We start from the raw sequence: 21,927 nt of genomic DNA on the forward strand, positions 1-21,927 counted from the left end.
CAATTTTGCTGTGATATCATACTAATAGTTGAAGTTTATAAAATTATCACTGCTAATACAAAATAAATTGAGTATTAATACTGTATTTAAGCTATGAAGTTATAGTTGTCCTTATTAGATTTGACTTACTGCTTAATTTATTTGGTAGTTTGGTAGAATCTGATTCGTTGTGCATCTCCTAAGGCACATTTTGGAACCCAGACATAGCCTTAGTGACTGGTTTTTATACATCCTTCATGTATGTCGCTTTGGTATGCACAGTGAATGAACACTTTAAACTAATTGTATGACATTTTAACATGTGGAGGTTTCATATAAAATGTGGGTTCCTGACTTAAATAACTAGAAGATGTGGCCCCATGGGTCCACATTCTCAACATGAAAGCAACTGACAATTGTATTCAAAATGGTTTGTGAATGGCAGCCACCTCAGAGGAGATCCGTTTGCCAGGTTGCCAATAAGAACCATCTGGCCTGCTTCTCTCAGTTACCTCCCTCGTTTGCGAGTCCTGCTTTTATCCTTTAGTAAAACTCTGAAAGTATAACTCCAAACTTTCCATGATATTCTATATTGTTGCACATTTTCAATTGTGTGATTTTATGCAGTCTGAACCACTGCCCTATGGCACATAAGTAATAGCATCATGAGTTCATTATACATGAAACTGAAACTCAAATGTAAGCAGCTTGTTTCAAGAGCAGAGAGGTAAAGATCATCCAATTCTAAAACCACCCATTTTATATTGTGTATTAAATCATCAATTAATCTTAATTCTATATAGTATACATGATTATTGCTATTATTTGTGTTGTAATTAGTATTTTGGGGGAAAACATCTTATGTGGCTTTCTTCACTGTATTCAGTACTAAAGAACAGGAATCTATCATATCACTTTGCAGTGTCGCCTCCATGGCAAGCATGATGGTGAAAAGTTTATGAGAGACTGAGAGACACAGAAAAAGACAGAGAAAGAGAGATCAAGAGACAGGGAAAAAAGATAGGTATTTTACTTTAAATAAAATATATTCCATGAGACACAATAAATTATTAACTTTCCTTTCACATTTAATATGGAAACAACAAATATATCACTAAAATTAAAAAATAAACAACTATTCCAAATGTCACATGGTGGGAAAGACAATGGAGAAAAGTTAGTGAAGGAACATGTGATGGGGAAGCACAGGAGGGACTGGATGAATTATTTTATATCAAGTGGTCTGAGAAGCATGTAAAGCACCTATTGCTTCAAAACTGCATGAATGAACGTGAGACAGTAACCATCATGAATATCATAATCTCACAAAGACAAGGGAACCCACCTGGACGGCTCATCGGCCTCCTTCACTACTCTTAACACAGTGTTAGGAACACAGCTCCGGTCTCAGAAAAGTTGGCTACCATGCTGTTTTGTTTCCTAAAGCACTATGAGAAAATGTAACTGTAACTGCCCCCAGGTTTTCCTGATGCGTTGAATAGACAGCATTTGAAAGGGTATACGATAAAAGTCTTATCTTGGGGAGACAGTTAAACCCAGAAGTAGACAGAGAACCAAATCCTCTGGCTATCGGCTTCTCTTGCATATGTTGAAAGAAACAGAAGGAAGACCAAAGATCCAGGTTACAACTTAGTAGTGATGATTCAACATTATACAGCGTGGATGGGAAATGGAAAAGTTAGATAAAAATCTGCCTGATCACTAATCTAAGTTAATGGGAATAAGGCCCTCAAAGACGAATAATTTTATATTACTTATATATATATATATATGGAAGCTTTCAAAATTATAAGAAATACCTACATTTTCTGAAAGTAAGTGGCTCAATGTAACATCAGTTATTTATTTATCTGCAGCATAACACTAAGGAAATCATTCAGCTAGAAAACCATGAAATATCTCTTCATAACTTCAAAACTCCTAGTCCATTCTGTAGAAAACAGACATGCTTAAACAAGCTGTTTTGTTACACTCAGACAAAAACAGAAAAATTGATTTTTTCCCACTTTTAACCTGCTTATTTTAAAAGGTCATAAACAAAACCATTATTATTATAGATACCACATAATTCCCAGACTTAAATGGTAATCACTTGAATAGGAACCTTAAGACCATTTTCACAAGTATGCACCAACCATTGTTTCAAGTGAAAGAGAAGAAAACAGATGTTTTACGGCAATGAGCAGCATTTAAACTTAAGGTAAACTACCCAGTAGAACTGTCCTACTTCAGCATGAGTCTGAATTTGAGAAGGTGAATGTTATAGGTGAGTCAGACATAAATACTCAAGATACTTTCAAAATATCCCTGTGCACCTAAATTTTAGGCTTGTGGGGCATAAATGAGGCAGATAATACCAGGAACCAAGTTTATACAAAGATGGTAAATCCTTACTCCTGTGCTACACTCTGCATCAATAGAAACTTTTCTGCTAGACTGAGTAATCTCATAAACCCTGTGAGAGAAGTTATATTTCTACTATTCAAACTCAAATCCAGACAGATTAGATTGATACAGCAACTTTCTTAATCTCTTTTACAGAAGAGAATTAGTCTGTCTGAATTTTGAAGCTAGCTACTTTATTTGAAAGACTAGTAGATTTAACTGTTCTCCTTAATCAAGCTAAAATAAGATTCTGGTTTTAACAAGGAATAAATGCTGAAAGGGAAAGAAAACTACTAAGAAAAAAAGAAGACTTTTAATGGGACACCCAATACTCTCAAAAGTTATTAACAATCATACTGTGAGATTATAATATTCTCAATGAAGAACAGGTTATAAGTTACTGCTTATTTTTTACTGTCTGACTCCCTTGGAATAGTTAGCTCTTTGCTAAACTATGTCCAAAATGTCTTTTAATCATCCATCATTTGTTTTCTGGCTTTTTTTTTTTTTTTTTTGAAAAGGAGTTTTGCTGTTGTTGCCTAGGCTGGAGTGCAATGGTGCAATCTCGGCTCACTGCAACCTCTGCCTCCCAGGTTCAAGCAATTCTCCTGCCTCAGCCTCCCAAGTAGGTGGGATTACAGGCATGCACCACCACACCCGGCTAATTTTGTAGAGACAGGGTTTCTCCATATTGGTCAGGCTGGTTTCAAAATCCCAACCTCAGGTGACCGCCCTCCTTGGCCTCCCAAAATGCCGGGATTACAGGTGAGCCACCATGTCCAGCCATCATTTGTTTTTGTAAAGCATATAAGGCAGGTGTTTATATGCCTAAAAAGATGCTATATTACTTCAATTATAAAAAAAAAATTCAGTGCTTTGAAATCTATCCAGTGAAATTAAAAACAAATACATTAGCTCTCCCTTATTTTTAGTAGATACAGTCTAAGACTGCTAGTGGATGCCTGAAACCATAGATAATACCAAACACTATATATACCGTGTCTTTACACATACATAGCTATGGTAAAGTTTTATGTATAAATTAGGCACAATAAGAGATTAACAATAACTAATAAAATAGAACAATTATAACAATATACTATAATAAAATGTATGTCAATATCTTTCTTTCTCTCAAAATATTGTACTGTACTCACCCTTATTCTTGTGATGCTATGAAGATGATACAATGCCTACATGACAAAATGAAGTCAGGTGAATGACCTCATTGTGACGTAGCATTAGGCTACTATTGAAAACTAATCAAAAATTTATGAACTGATTATTTCTGGAATTTTCCATTTAATATTTTCAGGCTAACGTACTATGAGTAACTGAAATCACAGAAATCAAAACCACTGATAAAAGGTGGAGCCTACTGTACTCTGAAAGGAGTGATTTTTTTTTTAAGTCTATCTTTCCAAAATTTCTGACAAACAAATTCTCCAAGCATACATACTGACTAATGCATCATAGTATATATGTATCTCTAACTTTACCAAATAATGCCAAATTGTTTTCAAACGTGGTTGTACACATTTATCCTTTGTATGCTATTTTTTCTGTATTTTGTTTGTTTTTGTCATTGGGTGAACTGTTCTTTTTGTAATTCAATGACAAAATCAAAAAGTAGTGTATGGCTTAAAAATCTTCTTAAAAATATTTTAGAGTTTTCCATTCATGTCATGGTTGCTCAGTTTTTAAATAATCTTGCTAATCATGATGGTGTCATATACTCATTTGCTAGTATACTGATGCATAATAATCCTCTAATTAGTATTTGTCATTGAGAACTGATTTGGTCATGATGTAATATCACATATAATTGTGCTAAAATTGTGTTTAGAATACTGGCATCTATGGTCATGAGGGTTTACCTCAGGAATGCATGACTGGGTTACCATTCTACCTCAATTCTAATTAACCATAGAAAAGCCATATGGTAAGATATCATAGAATAATTACCTCAGATACAAAAATCCACTCTGAGCAGGGAGAACCCGTTGAATTTCCTTCCACATTGTAACTTGTAGAAAACACCTACCATAGTTAAGAAGCCCTAAATATTATATATAGTGTCTATACTAAGGGTACTTTATTCCACATACTTATGACCCTAAAGAGGCAAACTGGACTCATTTTTGTTTCCGAAAACAACTCTAGTTGCTCAAGGAAAGAGAATATATTTCAGCCTAATGGTTACCATATTATGAACTCAAGCTGATGAAATGTAACTATATTAATTTTGTGTCCAAACATAAGTTTAAGGAGGAAAAACATGAGCATTAGATCTACTTTGCTATCTCCTTTAGAAGTCAGTATTTTATCCTTGAAAGAAATATTTAACAAACAAAAGATATTCATTTGAAGATCTAGTAATGGTTATAGCATAATAGTTATTTAAACCTAACAAATTTTCATTGTCTTAAATGTGCATTGATATAGTGCCAGAGGAATATGCAAACAGAATTTAAAACTGGGGCCACTACACTATATTCATTATTACTAATTCTAGAAACTCTTGAAACTTATGGGTGACATACTTGTCAGAAAGTTCTCTCTACCAAATAAAGGACAACCCAATCTCTGTTATGAACTGTCACTAATTTAGCAGAGCTAGAAGGCAGCTCAGCCGAGTAGACAGAAAATTAAAACATGGGCCGCTCCTGATTGGAAATGTATTCATAGCAGGTAATGAAACAGCACAGTCAGGATCTCTGGTACTACTCAGAGTAAGAGATTTAATTCTGATAACTTTGATGATGGCACTTGAATCCCAGATTCTAAAAGGTGACAGGTTGTGACATATAGATAGGATAAAATGAGCATCAGTAGCATATCTCTACAGAAGCAATTCTATAACATCAATTTTTTCAAACAGTAAATATAATAATTTCAAAAATTATGACAGAAGTTTTCAAAGAAGAGGCTTAGGTCTTAAGCAAGCCATGTGCCATATTTATGTCTATTTGTCAGTGGGCTATAAAATTAATCAGCCTAACAAATGTAAGGGGTGGAAATATTCATATTTAAAATATGAAATATAAATTGTAGTTCCTGATTTCATCTGAATAAGGAACAAAGTCAAAATTACAGGCAGAGTAGCTATTTTATGAAGAGGGTGAAAGTGAAGGATTGGGTTATATATTTATATGCATGTAAGGAATATTCATTAAATGCATTCACATATAGCTAAATACAAGTATGCTGTTCACATTTTTTAAATACAGTTTTTATTTTGAATTTTGTGTGCCTTTTTAAATTTTCTAATTATCTACAATGGCATTATTTTATAATGAAAGGTGTATTTTTTTTTAATTGCCTATTTCAGACATAACTCTGATATTTCTCATAAGAGAAATATGGTTGAGTAAATAATATTTCCACATGAACAGGTATTTCAGTACATCTCTTTTGAATTTGTAAAGCAGCATATTTGTTGTGTGTGGTTAAAATTACTTAACGCCCCTTCAAAGGGAGGGGTGTTAAGGAATTTTAAGGCTATGTGCAAAAATGCTCGTATCTAACAAGTTTTATTCGATAAACTAACAAGCTTTCAAGTTTTCTTGAAACCGTGATTGACCAGTAGCTTTCAGCAGAAATGGCACTGTGCCACGTTCTAAACCCAGACCATATAAAATGGCAGCTTGCACATCCTGTCTTTCGGGACTGTCACTCTTGTGAGAAAGCCCACGTTGTCTGTGGAGTGGGCTAGGAGGAGGGGAGCTGGGGTCCTCAACCTCACAACCAAGGCTGAGCTCCTAGCTGACAGCACCAACTGTAGGCCATGTGAGTGAACCATCCTGAAAGCAGATGCTCTGTCCCCTACATGAGCCACCCCAGCTGACACAAGGTGAAGAAGAGAAGAGCAGTCCACACTGAGGTATACCCAAATTGTGAGTTTTGGAACAAAACAAATATTGCTGTGAAGTCACTAAATATTTGGCTTGTTTATTAAGCAGCAATAAATAACCAAAAGAGCAAAGTAGGACTTTGATCATGAATGCTAAGACATGTTTGTTTAAATGAATTTATATACACTGGCTTTGGGGGATTTTATCCATATTGTTTAATAATGTCATAACTAATTGTGATGGTTTATACTGATTGTCAACTTGATCAGATTGAAGGATGCAATGTATTGTTACTGGATACGTCTGTGAGGGTGTTGCCAAAGGAGATTAACATTTGAGTCAGTGGACTGGGAAAAGCAGAAACCCACCCTCAATCTGGATGGGCACCATCTAATCAGCTGCCAGCACAGCCAGAATAAAAGCAGGCAGAGGAACGTGGGAAAACTAGACTAGCTTAGTCTTCCAGCCTCCCTCTTTCTCCTGTACTGGATGCTTCCTGTCCTCAAATATCAAATTCCAAGTTCCTCAGCTTTTGGACTCTTCAGCCTTTCACCACAGACTAAAGGCTGCACTATTGGACTAGCTTCCTGGCTCTTCAGCTTGCAAATGGCCTACTGTGGGACTTCACCTTGTGACTGAGTCAGTTCCCATCATAAACTCCCCTTGATATATATATATATAGCTTCATAAATATATATATATCCTATTAGTTCTCTCCCGCTAGAGAACCCTAATACATTAATAGTATAAACTTATATAGAAAATACTAATTCTATAAAATGGGAAAAGTTCAATATTGGTCAAATAGAATGGCATGTAGGATACTACAAATGCAATTTAATAAAACTATATTTACAGAGGACTAAGCCTATATGACAGCAGGAAAAAAAAAAAAACAAAATGGTCACAATAAAAATTAAGTTAAAACCATATGATGCTTTATTTACCAAAAGCATGCACATGAGAAAGATTAATAGCTAATTCAATAAAAAAGAAGCCAAGTATTAAATAACAATGTTGAGTTTGTCTCAATTTCTGTAATAGAAATGTTTTGGAAAACAATGATGTATGATCCCTTTTGTTTAGAAAATTGGCTAAGTTTAAATGCACTTTGGTACAGCAAGGTACACTAGGATAAACACGTTCATAAAAAAAAAAAATGTTGTATAACATAAAAATCCATCCACTTAATGTATTTCTTTTTAAGGTATAGTTCTACAGAATAATTGTTTTAAAACATAAAAATCTATTTCATATATTTCTTTCATAAGGCACACTTCTACAAAAGAATCAACCCTCATTCATCCAAATATAAACCAGAGAGTTAAATTAATTGAATTTCTACTTCTATAAGATTTCCTCAATGATGTAATTAGTAGAGTTATGTAATTGCAGTTTTTTGCCAATAAAAGTAAGGACAAAAACCACAATTACTTTTGCACCAACCTAATATATCACAGAATTAATGCAGATTTAGTCTTTTTTATTTGCTATAAATCTGTGGCATAAAAATTAATGTTCAAAAGGTGACATGAATACAAAATACCTTCATGAGCAAAATTATATTAGCCCCCAAACTCTGCCTCCTTCTACAATAAAAAGCCTGAGAATAAGAATGATTAATCAGTTTGTACCACAGTGAGGCTAGGCCAGGAACCCTGCTACCATCTTGTTTCTTTTCTCACCTATTACACTGCCTTATCTGGCATGAGTGTTTCCTGAATGGCTATGAAATATAAAATAATGTATGATATCCAGAAACAATATATGAATTTCCTTCATATACAAGTCATCTAATTTAGGTTGAAAAATGAGACTTCTTCATTTTACAAAATTATTTGCTGAGACATTTTTCTATATAGCTTATTTTCCAGGTATATTTATGTTTATGTATGATGCAACACTGGAAAGAAAATTCATTTTTTTTCAAAAATACATATACATATATATAATTATATATAATATGTATATAATACATATACATATTTCACATATGTATTATAAAATATGTATATGCATTATAGAAATATGTATTATACATTACTTGATACTTTGCTACTTTTAATATGCTTGACATTTTCATTTTTTCACTTACAATAAATAATAAACACAAGTTCATGGTTTTTTAATTTTTCTTTTTAATTTTTGCCATAAGCTATTTAATCACCTAAAACACCCTTCTCCTTAGATGTTAGAAGAGGTCAGAGATCTGTTTGATCTTAACAAATGGTCTCAACACTAAGCCTTAGTTTATTTATCTATAAGATGGCTATAACAATAGTGTTTACTACATGTAAGTAGAGTTGCTGTGCAGATTAAATAAGATAAAATAGGTAGCTAGTATATCTAAAACACTTGGCACCATACATGAAATATATTATATACTAGTAACTGTTGTTTTATAGTTGTAAATTTATTTAGCTGTAATCAAAAGCATGAAATTTTAAGATATGAAGCAATGAAGTATGATTTTTTTAAATAGCCTTCTTAAAACAATGTATTTCTCTAGTAAAAGGAGACTGGCTATGATTTAAGTCAATTTGATAAAGTTGCCTTTTAGATATTTAAAAAAAATGGTTCACAGCCAAATTTTTAAGTGACCATATCACCAATATATTTTACATGGCATAAGATATGTAAAATTGAAATTTAATGCAATATACCACAAATACATGTGCTATACAAAACAAGGTAAAATCCCCTGTACAACAAAAATAAATCGAATTAAGAACATTAAGTACCAGTGAGAGAGTACACACACAATGAATTTAGTGAAATTCTTAAAAATTAATCTTGAATGCAACAATAGAAAACATTTCTATATTGTATGTACCTACCTGGAGTAGGCAAACAATCTGCTATCCCAAAGATCATGAGTCCCTCTAGGTCCAGAATGAAAATAACAGGAATCCGTCCCATCAAACATATTCAATCCATCTGCTGAATTTTTTGAAGCATGGCTGTGTACCACATCTAAGAGGACTATGATACCCATGGAATGAGCTGTGTCTACCAGTTCTTTTAGCTCTTCAGGTGTTCCATAACGGCTAACAATAAAGAACACAGCAAAAACAAGATTGCATCACATTTAGAGGAAATGGTCAATTGTGCATCAACTGCTTCACCATCACAGTAGTAGACACTTTAAATATCCAAGCAGCATGTGATATGATACTTGGATACAACTCAAATTTGCTTCATGTTTGATATTAAGCAAATTTAAAACCATTAAGTTAGAAAATAATTTAAATCAAATTATTAAATCGGGTTATTAAATGTAGATTTATACCCTAACCAAAATTCACATTTTGAGGATGTAAATAATAAAACTCTGCTTCTCTATTCTCAGAGCTTCTGATTTCCACCTGCAAGTAAGTCATTCCTTCTCTCATGTTTGCCCATTCCTTTCAGTGTGTACATTTGAGATTGAGGGGCTCTTCAATAATCTCTTTGAATATCCATGGTGCCTTGATTGAGGCTATCCCTCCTGCACTTATTCCAAAAATAGAATGCCCACAGTTACCAGTGGGCCAAGACAATGTGCCACGTTTGTCACCACGTAAATAAGATGGGTAGCTCACAAGCAGGTGTGTTTGTGTTAAAGGTAGCCCCACAGTCTGAATGAAATAGGTAACAAAAATTACTCACAGAACAAGGCCTTTCTTAACCTGTGTAAAATTTTGACGTTATAGTCATCCATGGCATCAACTTTGCCCTTTAGTCACCCTTGCCTTCAATTGTTTACTGTCTCTCTTCCTCACTAGACTATATGCTCCTTGAGGGCAGCAGCTGTTCCTATCAGGCTCCTCATGATATGGTACGGTGCTAAGCATACAGCAAGTCTCCTGATAGCCAACTCCACTGAGCAGCAAGAGCTCTCTTTATAAACTACAAATAAGATCATGTCACCTACTTAAAATCATACTTGTGCTCCCATTGATCCCAGAGTGAAGACCATTGTCCTGATCATGGCCTACTGCACCATCTACTGGCTCTTTCCAATACTGTTAATTATCTTATGACACTCTCCCACACCCTCTTTTTATTCCAGCCACCTGTCCATTTTCATACTCATTGAACAACATGTTCAATAATAAAGTTTTTTTCATTCAGCCATTCACTCATTCCTTCATTCATTCCTTTATTTGTTTGCCAAATACTTACTAAAGTTATCTACCATGTGCCATGACATTTTCTATGTTCTGGAGATACACTAGTGAAAAAACTAAACACCACTGACCATATGGAATTTACATTCCCCCGGGAGACAACAAACAAGGAAAATACGTAGAATGTCGGATAATAATAAATGTCCTAAAGAAAACAAAAAGCCACTGGTGGGAAGGGAAGGTTTGCTATTTTAAAGATGGTCATAAGTTAAAGTTCATGGAAAAGGCAATATTTGAGCGAGAAAAAAAGTAAGAAGCAAGGCATAACAATATCTAAGGGTAAGAGCATTCAGACAGAAAGGAACAGCAGGTGCAGGGCACTGGGGCAGGGATGAGCTAAGAGCATTTGAAAAAAAGCAAACCGGCTACTGTAACTGGAATGATCAAGAAAGAAAAGAGGTGAGCTCTAAGAGTCAGCCAAGAAGCACATCAAATGAGGCCTTGGGGACCAGTGTAATGTCTTTTGCTTTTATTCTGAAGGAGACAGGGATTCACTAGGGGTTCTGAACAAGACAGCGACACGATCTGACTTTAATTTTTAAATGATTACTCTGGCCACCAGGCAGAAAAATTGACCATAATTGGTAGACCAAAGGTAAGAGAAGGGGAAAGAAAGCATGAGAAAACAGAGTGACCAGTCAAAGAGCTATTGAAACAATCCAGGTAAAAGATAACCACAAGTTGGACATGGGTGGTGGCAGTGGGGGCAGTTGAAGCAGCCAGATTTGGGATCTATTTTGAAGTTACAGATGGCTAGATTTTATAATAGCTAGCGTGTAGGGAGGAACAGAAAGGGACAAGTCAAGTATAATGCCAAGATTTTGGGCTTGAACAACTAGAAGATGAAAATGTCATTTACTGCAGTAGAGAAGATGGCAGGGGGAGGAAGCTTGAAGTTAAGATCAGAAATTTAATTTTGGACACATGAAGTTTGATATAAGTATTAGATACCCCAACATCAAATATATACTTTCTGAAGTTCGTAAGATAGGTCAGAGAGACTTAAGTTTGGGAGTTAACATATAGCATATATTTAAGCTACAAAACTGTATGAGACTTGATGAGATCCTCCCAGGTATTTCATACAGATGAAGAAGAGAATGGAACTAAGTACTCAGTTCCATTATTTAATGGTCCAATATTTAATGGTCATAAAGATAAAGAGGAAAGAGCAAAGGGAATTAACAGTAAGCAAGAAGTGAGGTGGGAAAAGCAACAACAGAAGGCTAAACTACTCTGCAAGCCAGGGAAAGAAACAGGTTTCAAGAAGGTGAGAGTAACCAGCTGTGCCAAGGGGTGTGGACAGCTGAAGTAAGCTAAGAATTGCCCATTGTCCTCAACAATGTGAAGGTCACTAATACCCTTGACAAAAGCAACTTCAGTGAAGAGGCAGACAGCATACCTGGAGGGGGCTCAAGAAAGAACTGGAGTGGAGGATTTGGAGACAGTATTATAGATAACTTATTCAGGGAGAACTAATATAAAGAGAAACAGGTAAATGAACCAGTATCTTTTTTCTATGCCTGGAATGTCACCTATTTACGCCCACTTCACCCCTCTCCCCAGTTAACTCTTAGTTGTGTTTTAGATCTCACTTGCAGTATTTGTTCTGATCTATTCTAAACTGATCAGACTTCTGATTATAGCTCCCTGTCATTTTCATTTTAGCTTTTATTACGGTTAAAAAATAATAATCTGTATGAATGATGATGGGAGCAATGTTTATATGCCACACGTCATAAACTCCGCAACACTGAGAGTGTTGGACTTCTTCAGTCTGTGGTCATTTAGATCAGCACCTCGTTAACTGCATAGAACCCCGTGGTGTCTTTTCCGTCCAGAGAGCAACATTCCACCCATTTTCGCCTGGAGGGAAGGGCAGTCCTTCCTTGAGCAGTAATTGTCCTACCGAGGGCCTCTTCAGTGGCCTTCCTAGATGAGTCAGTCTCTTTCCGGAAAACGACGTGCTCTCTCACAAGAATGGCTTTCATAGGACAAGATTTTCTGACTAAACCTTGGGCCTCCAAATATGTGACAATTTCAGCAGGTAACTGGACATTCTATATCACAAATCATCCCACGAACAGCAACATAAAATCAAGGACAATTTCTAAGGCGGGATGGGAAGAGAGTGTATGGCCTTAGTAAAAGAAAATGTTCAGTTTCTATTAACTCTGTTAACCCTAAAATGTTACAGAATGTTATATAAAATGTAAAATTTCATTTTATTTATTTAAATTATTTGCTCAAAATAAGAATGAACATAATGAGTCTTTGATTTTACCTTGAAGCTGCAAAGAAGCTCGTGATTTGGTAACCAAAGCTGGCATAGTAAGCATGCTCCATGATTGCCATCAACTGAATGCAGTTGTATCCTATGTAAGGCAATGGTCAAATATAAATTAAAAGCCACCTTTAAAAGAAAATTAATGGGGAAAAAAAGCATCCTCATTCCCAATACATTAAAATTTACAATCTAGAAGCTTTGATCGTCTTGAAAAGTTCTACTACTTTAACATTTTTTGTTTGACCTTCTAATAACATTGAATAGTCTCTTAGAGCTGTATTCTGACTAGCTATTTGATATACCTTCATTTTAACAAGCAATAAATAATACGCAAACTTGCTTAATTTGGTTTTAGCATATTAAAGATGGCAATCTCTATATGCTAAACAGCAGTTACATTTGTAATAGTCATATTGAAGATTATGAAACCTAAATTTAAAAAACCAATTGCATGACATATACTTTTTATTTTGACTCTTTCTATTTATTTCTATATATTTCAGTCCTTTTTACCATATAGCATAAGAAATAGCACCAAACTCATATTTTTCAGAGGTAGCTTTCTTTTTCTTTTTTTTTTTTTTTTTTTGAGATGGAGTCTCGCTTTGTCGCCTAGGCTGCAGTGCACTGGCGTGACCTTGGCTCACTGAAACTTCTGCCTGCCAAATTCTCCTGCCAGGCAATTCTCCTGCCTCAGCCTCCCGAGTGGCTGGGACTACAGGTGCATGGCACCATGCCTGGCTAATTTTTTGCATGTTTTTAGTAGAGATGGGGTTTCACCATGCTGGCCAGGCTGGTCTCGAACTCCTGACCTCAGGTGACGCACCGCCTCGACCTCCCAAAGTGCTGGGATTACAGGCATGAGCCACCGTGACCAGCCCAAAAGATAGCTTTTATGCAATTTGCATTAATGCTTCTACTTTCCACTATATAATTGGCACCTATAAAATTATTTCCAAGTGCATATCTGCATGTATGTGCACATACAAACACATCACCTTACTTTCTCCATCTGGATATGTTTTGCTCTAACAGTAAATAAAGTGACTCAAAAAAGTAGATATCGTGTTTTAAAAATCCATAACATTAAAAAAATTCTAATATTTTTTAATATAAGCAAATAATCAGGGGGAAAAGTATTGGTCTTTAAAAAGCTAAGAAAAACAGGTTTTTCTTCTTGAAGTATAATGTGGTAAAATGATCAAATATGATTTCATTACTTTGGAAGTTACAGTTCTGTAACATACATAGAAAATATTCTTACTCTGCTCTCAAAGTCCAATTCATGCAAGCTTTATAATTTTCTTAAGGTTTATATAAGTTCGTTTTTAACGGCAGTTCATTTAAATGTGCAACTATACTTGTAAATGTAAATGTACTTATAAACAAAGGTGTTAGATTAGTTTCATTCTTCTGGGTTGGTATCTTGTATCAAGCACAAATTTATAGTTTTATTCTTAATTTTAATGGCATTAATCATTCCTGGATTCACTTTTATTCCAGGTACTAGGCTAGGGAATTCCGACACAAAGACGAATAAGAGAATCCTTGTGCTGAACGTTCTGCAAGAACTGGGTCATAAGCAATTTATTACTCCATAATATGAAAGAATATTTCAAATATAATAATTTAGCATAATATCTATTAATTATAATTAATACTAAATACTCTCTATATTTAATTAATTTTGGTTTCTGGAACCTGACTTTACCATCACAGATAATCCATACATAACTGAAAACTTTAACCATGGCTTACAAATCTTTCTTCTAGCCAAAATTTGGACTCCCTAGCAGAAGCAGTAAAATTAAATGTGCTTTATCCTCCTGCCTAGCCATTGAAGCAGGTGTTAAATATACTGTCAAATTATTTTAAATAGTATTACCTATAAAAACAACAGATTTAAAACACACTGAATCAATAATTCAGCAATATATTATTCACTCTCCTGTTGGTTATGAAGACAGGATCTGTGCCAGTACAGTTCAATACATGAATAGCTAGCAAAATGTGTCTCACAGAGATATTCTATAAATGTTTGTTAAATAAGTCATCCAGGAAGGGGCTATATAAAATAACTCTGATACAAAATGAGTTCCAGGCACATTACAAATATAAGATTTTTTTCCTTAACAGACTAAAATGAACAGGCTATAATCAATGATCACTTAAATTGATAAACTTTTCCTCCAGCAAAAAAGTAATTATGCTTACATATTTATCTATAATTTTGGAAGTCATCCGTTCACATTACTTAAAATTGAAATTGGAATAATATCTTTAATTCTTATGCTCTATCTTATTCCATTTCTCTTTTCTATGCTATCACTATTACAGGGCAATTTGAGAAGCCTAAAATAAAATGTATTTCTATTACATATTTAATCTCCTAACACAAAAAAGAGACACTTGTAATTAGCTTTTCTAATAAGAGAACAGACTCATTAAAATTTTATCTGAATAAAAATCACAGTTATTACTTACCAAGGTCTTTGATTCTTGGTAGTACATTGCACGTAAAATGTTTATAAGAAGCTACTTTTCCTTCATGGGAAGAAATTCCCACATGAGATTCATAAATTCTTAGACTTCGTGGCTTCTTTGGTCTGGAATGCTTAAACTACAGAATATAAATTACATATAGAATTAAACCAGGAATTCAGGGATGACACTACCTGATTAAGTATATTTTTAAAAAGTGGTGAATATACTTAAACACTTGGAACTATTCTCACATATAAAAGGCACCGGCTACACTCGCTAAATTTTATTTTAGGAAAAAGTCCTTACAGTCCTGTTAGTGGATTTTAAAAGATAAATCATGTAATAGCTTATGCCTTATCATTGAGTAAAGATTATTTTTTGAGCTTAAGCCTCAGAGAAAATGTAAGATCCATGAAATACAGACGTAATTATCAAATGCAAAGTATATATCAACAAACTCCAATGATTTAAAGGACAGAAAGTGAGTTCAAATATACACGGAACACTTGTCAATAATATGGCGGTAAAAATTACCCCAGTTAATACATTCATGAGATGGTCTTCCCTATTCCATATTTCTAAGGACATTTATCCTAATTCAAACCCATGACACTGAGAAATATTGCACTAAAGAGTCTCTGATAAATCAGAAATTGTAGTTAAAAAAAACTAACACAGTATCCCTTACAGAGTAGTATATAGCAATTTACTATTCTGTTTTCCTTAACCTCAAAAACAGACTACACAAAAACTAGCTTCTATATGTTATTGGCTACAGAAGACAGACTCTGATACATGCACAGTGTAAGAGGAATACTATGATGTAAAATACTCAACTGTCAGTGAGGAGAAGCATTGAACATTACTATAAAAGTTATAAAAGTAAAAATTAACTTTCCTACAAGTATTGGAATAATAATTTAATTAAAGATTTGTTGTTCTCACTTCATATGAGTGTTCTGGATCCCAGTGTAGCCAATCATAGTTCACATTAGCACCTTCACGAACCACATACTTCGCCCACGGTGAAATACGATACAAGATCTCTCCGCTTTTACTAGTAATAACTACCTAAAAAGAGAATGAGATGTTATTGCTTTAAAATACGTCCAGAACTCTGATAATACATAATGGTTGAGGAGCACTGCTACAAGTAGGAGAGGATGAATGATCTTAAGAATCTAGACCACCATACAGATGTGTGACCTTCAGGAACATAACTCTATCAATATTGGTTTTCTCATCTGCTGTTACTATATCATCCTTAAAGTAACTTCCAGCGTGAACATTTTATGGCTTTCTGGCAATTTCCACCACTGTAAACTGGCCATGAGAGTGCTTACTTAAACGAACAGTAGATACTAAAAAGACAAGAATATTATTTGGAAGCTTCTGTCAATAAATCAATCAATGAGAGAAAATCATCCTACTCCATTAAAAAAAGGAATTAGTGAGTTATATAACCATCTATTTTGTTTCCTTTCTATAGCAACTAATGAAAACATGTTCAGGAAGCTTAAGAAGAACAGGTTTGATTAACACTTACAAAGTGCACACACAGACACATACAAATATTTTCCACGCCTTCTCAACTTCTTTTACCTCCTATTTGCTGTATTCTTTACCATACAAAACCAAGCATTAGCTCCTTTAATCATCCATTCACATATTTGCCAACAATACCACTACTGTTTTTGATAATAAAAAATAACAATAAAATTTATTTTTTTACTGAATCTACTATTAAGACTTAGAACTAAATAAATGATTTTGAATTTATCCAGCCATATAAACGGAACTTCCAAATGATTGAAATGGTAGCTTTTTATTTATTTATTTATTTATTTATTTTTTGAGACAGGGTCTCACTCTGTCACCCAGGTGGAGTACAGTGGTGTGATCACAGCTCACTGCAGCCTCGACCTCACAGGCTCAGGTGATCCTCCCACTTCAGCCTATCGAGGAGCTGGGACTACAGGCAGGTGCCACCATGCTCAGCTAATTTTGCGAGGGCTGGGATTTTTTTTGTAGAAATGGGGTTTCTCTGTGTTGTCCAGGCTCGTCTTGAACTTCTGGGCTCAAGTGATCCTCCTGTCTCAGCCTCCCAAAGTGCTGAGATCACAGGCATGAGCCAAAGCACCAGGCTGAAATTGTAGCTTTTACACAAAGTTGTCTTTTTTACTAAACTTTCTAAAAGGAGGTAGAATATAATTTTTAAAATCCAGATTAAAAGCTATATTATGCCCTCATCATTGAGGAGAATGTATTCTTCAGTCTCCTCTAATAGACAAAAGCTTAAGTACTCACAATTCTTAGTAACTAAATATTTGTATAATGCTTTATAAAGACTTTTACATTCTTATCTCACTTGATTCCAGAAAATCTTTGCGACCCAAATATTAAGTGAGATTACGTAAGTTGCCAAAAATCCCAAAATAACCAAGTGGCAGAGCCAAAAGCTCAACACAGAGCTTCTAGTACTCACTTCTCTTCTCTGAACAGGCTTCCCCAGCGCTTCCTTCAGATGCCAAAAAATAATAAATTCTGGTTTACAATGGAGAGGCTGGGTAAGTGGTGAAAGGAATATCTAACTTACATGAATACAATTATTTCTCCTTCATTATGCCTCCCACCTATTAAAGCTAATCATCACCAGGTGTTGCTATTATTCAAGCGATTATCACAAAACATGAAGCAATAAGACCAACCTACTTTTAGATTATTTTAACCTTAAAAAAAAAAAAAAAAGTCCCTTAACCTACATGAATCTGTAGTATAATGTACTACAGTAATACGTTTGAGAAAGGGCCTTCTGCTCACTCATCAACCCAGAACAATGTATGAGGAAACAAAATACTATAAATCCGTTTTCAGTGATTACCACTTTGGCTAATCTATCCATCTATGCTTTCTCTGTTTTGTAAATGGCTTCTAAAAGGCAGATCATAAAAAATAATCGTTTCTGAAGGTGTCTCTAGGCAGACAAAATACTTGCAATTTTAAGACATTGAAATTTTTACTTCATGCAGAATTTAACTCCCACATCCTTGGAACACTAATTCCTTCATCTTGCTGTACACAGAAATGTCTTCAGAGGCTACTGAATGATGGGTATTGAATGTTGAAAAGAACAGTCCCTGCATGGTTCTCGGATGCTCTTACATCTTTTGCTGGGTACACCAAGATGGCAAGGCCCTGACCACTGTTAATGGCAGCCATTTCTTAGGGCTGTCCTAGTGAGCAACCTTCAAGGATAACAATGACACCCTTGAAGACACAGAGCTGCTACAAAAGAAGGGATTCTCCAGGCTCAATATTATCTAGCTATGTTGTGAACCCAATGTGTGAGCAGCAGTCATCTGGGTCATATAGTGTCACCCCTACAGGGTTTGGAGGACAAGGGGAGCCAATGAAAATATGATGTCTACTGTGCCATGAGTAATAAAATAATTTACTTCTGTTCTAGGAGTCCTGGACCAGAATCGATGGTATGGTAACAGGTTAACTTCTAAGTCTGTAGGCAGGGCAAAATCAAGTCACTGACCTGACAAAGGAGTGTTTGCTCATTCAGTGAATCACTTCAATATTTTGTTTCCAAAAGTTCTGTCTTCTCCTACTCTAAGAGTCATTTCTACTAGGGCTGCTTGTTGGAGGGGAGCATTTTAATGTTCCCATTTTCTCCTTCTCTCTTATTAATGGAATTGCACCCAAATGTTAAGTAGAGCAAAACTTTCTACCAGATCTGGAACACTGACCTGTGATTGGTACATAATAAATATCTCTACTCTTTAGGCCTCTGAATTTTGCAAGCATTTTTTTTTTTTACAGTAACTTAGGTTTTCCTTACTAGTACACCTGTCTATAGTAGCCATCTCACCTTGCTTTTCACTTTCTGTTCCTAAATTGTTGTAATCTCCATAGCTAAATAAGAGTATCATAACAAATATAAGTAAATTTAATTTGAGAGACAATCAGAGAGTAAAGACTATATCCTTTATGCACTAAACTTTGCTCACAAAACTCTTTTGGTGAGGGGGAGGGTACATCCTGCATATGTGTTACGCTCCAATGAGTTCAAATTCCAGTCGGAAAAATTTTTAGAGAAAACTTTAAGTCATTTAACTCACAACCTCAAAATGTCAGCATACTATGGAGCAAACTGAAAGAAAGAGCTGGCTTGATTGATCTTTCAACAAGAAGTCTGGTAGCTAATGTTTAAAAGAGTTCACTTGATACTGTCAAATGGGAGGTCTGATACACTGCTAGTGTGAGTATAAAGCAGTATAAAATTTCTGAACAGCAATTTGACAATCTGCATCAAAACCTCAGAAAAATTAATTCCAGGTCAGGTACAGCGGCTTATACCTACAATCCCAGAACTTTGGGAGGCTAAGATGGGAGGATCATTTGAGGTCAGACATTTGAGACCAGCCTGGGCAACATAAGGAGACCTGGTCTCTACAAAATATTAATGAAAAATAAAATTAAATTAAATTAATTTAAATTAAACTGACATGATGATGCATGCATACAGTCCTCATTAATTAGGAGGGTGAGGCGAGAGGATCGCTGGAGCCAAAGAGTTCAAGGGTACAGTGAACTATGATCATGGCACTGCACTCCAGCCTGGATAACAGAGAAAGATCTTGTCTATAAAAAAATAAATAAATAAATAAAGTTAAAAGAAAAAAGTAACTTCAATGAATCAGCAATACTAATTATAAAAGCTTGCCCATGGAAACAATCAGAGATGTGCCCCAAAAAACTATGTCCTTGTCTATTAGTCTTAGTGCTACTTCTATTAGCAAAGACAGAGTGACTGAATCATGTATAGTTGTTAAAAAATATACACTATTTAAGCATATTAAAGATTGCAGAAGAAATCTTCTAAGCTATATGGAAGAATATATTGTATCTTTCTAATGTAAATGCACAAAAGCTCACAGTCTAAAGTATTTTAAAAGATATAAAAATATCAATAAGGTTAAATATGGGTAAGGGGACTGTGAGTAGTTTTTATTCTCTAGCTATATGTTTTGATGTTATCACTTCATTTACTGGTATAGATTCTAGATTCCAAAAATATCAGCGGCTTAGTAAGGATTACAGATATCTGAATCATGTAATCACACATACATCTGCAGAGTGTGCTCCTCCTTAGGGTGTACCTCTTGTGTACCTTAAGTATATTAACACATTAAGAAATACAACCTAACAAAATATATCAAATTACTTGAAAGAAATATAATAATGAAAATAATACCATAATAATACCAAATAATACCATAATAATCTTTTTTTAATGAGCCAAATTATTTATTTGACTTACAGGAGGTTATCATCAAAAGACATTATTGGATTACAAAAGTAATTTAATAAAAGAAACTTCTAACTTTGCAAAAGTCAAATTAACTTAATGAATGGTTTAAAGTCAAATTTTATTTAGAACATGTCATTTAAAACTCAAATACACAATATAAAAAACAGTGAATGATGAAGACAAAAAAGTGTGTGTGTGTGTGTGTGTGTGTATTCATTCATGCTTGGAATATATTTTAAAATGCTTCTTGCAAAAAACAAATTTTCCATGTACTGGAAAATTACTGAGATAATATGTTCCTTAGGTGGCCAACAATTTTATATAAAAACATCAGATGTGTTCAGCTGGTTAGAAGTAAGTGTTAGCATACTCTGAAAGATGGTAATGAATGTAGCTTTAGGTTTCATGAAGGAAAGTGTAGCAGGCTAACAGAAAAGGCACAGTTACTGAATCACATAATTCAAATTGCCCCAATTATACTACAAACATCTCCTAATGTTGTGAGGAGGAGGTTTTCTTTAAAAAATTTTTTGCTTAAAGCAGAGTGGAAAAAAAAAACATATTGATCAAGATAACTATCTGATAGGGTACACGTCAAAGTGAATTATCAAACAAGTGATTTCTAATTTACAGAAAAATACTCCTTCCACTTCTTTTTAATTTGACTTTTAAAATTTCAGCTTTATTGAGTTATAATTAACAAACATGATATATATTCAAGGTGTAAAACAATGTTTTGGTCTATGTACACATAAACCCAACATAGTTTAACAACATGTATATTACATGTTTCCACCAATCAGATAAGATGATGGCCACAGAGTACAGGCCCCCTGATTTCCCAGCTGTTAATCCTCTAGTAGCTGAGTTGTCTTGAGTTCTGGAAGTTCTGTAAGAAACATGAGGGTGGTAGGAGTGGTACTAACCAAGTCCCTGAGCAGTACCTATATATCAAATATTAAAATATTTTTATTTTAACAAGTATAGCCATACCAGTGTACAATGCTAATTATCAGTATTCTGTGTGCATATATATGTATATGTGTATTTACAATGAGACTGAAACACACACACACACACACGCACACACAGAGACAGAAACAGGAATATACATGCATACATACATATTATAATTAATTTTTTTTTCGAGACGAAGTCTCACTCTGCCACCCAGGCTGGACTGCAATGGCGCAATCCCGGTTCACTGTAACCTCCACCTCCCGGGCTCAAGTGATTATCTTGCCGTAGCTGGCATTTATAGCCACAGGCCACCAGGTCTGGCTAATTGTTATTCTTAGTAGAGAAAGGGTTTCACCATGTTGGCCAGGCTTATCTGGAACAACTGACCTCAGGTGATCTGCCCACTTCAGCCTCCAAAAGTACTGGGATTACAGGCACAAGCAACTGTGCCCAGCTTATAATTACTTT

The 21,927-nt window shown here is 34.7% G+C and overlaps 1 protein-coding gene across 1 annotated transcript in view; it reads right to left on the bottom strand.

Moving 5' to 3' along the window:
- Nucleotides 1-21,927, bottom strand: part of GBE1 (1,4-alpha-glucan branching enzyme 1) — a 271,724-nt gene that overhangs the window by 147,437 nt on the left and 102,360 nt on the right. Inside the window, exons 4-7 of the mRNA XM_025375689.1 lie at nt 16,125-16,250; nt 15,180-15,315; nt 12,693-12,783; nt 9,077-9,286 (exon numbers count right to left, since the gene is read on the bottom strand). Coding sequence (XP_025231474.1) covers nt 9,077-9,286; nt 12,693-12,783; nt 15,180-15,315; nt 16,125-16,250 — 563 coding nt within the window. The remainder of the gene's footprint in view (nt 1-9,076; nt 9,287-12,692; nt 12,784-15,179; nt 15,316-16,124; nt 16,251-21,927) is intronic.

The sequence above is a fragment of the Theropithecus gelada genome, chromosome 2, assembly GCF_003255815.1.
Source record: "Theropithecus gelada isolate Dixy chromosome 2, Tgel_1.0, whole genome shotgun sequence".
Classification (NCBI taxonomy): Eukaryota; Metazoa; Chordata; class Mammalia; order Primates; family Cercopithecidae; genus Theropithecus; species Theropithecus gelada.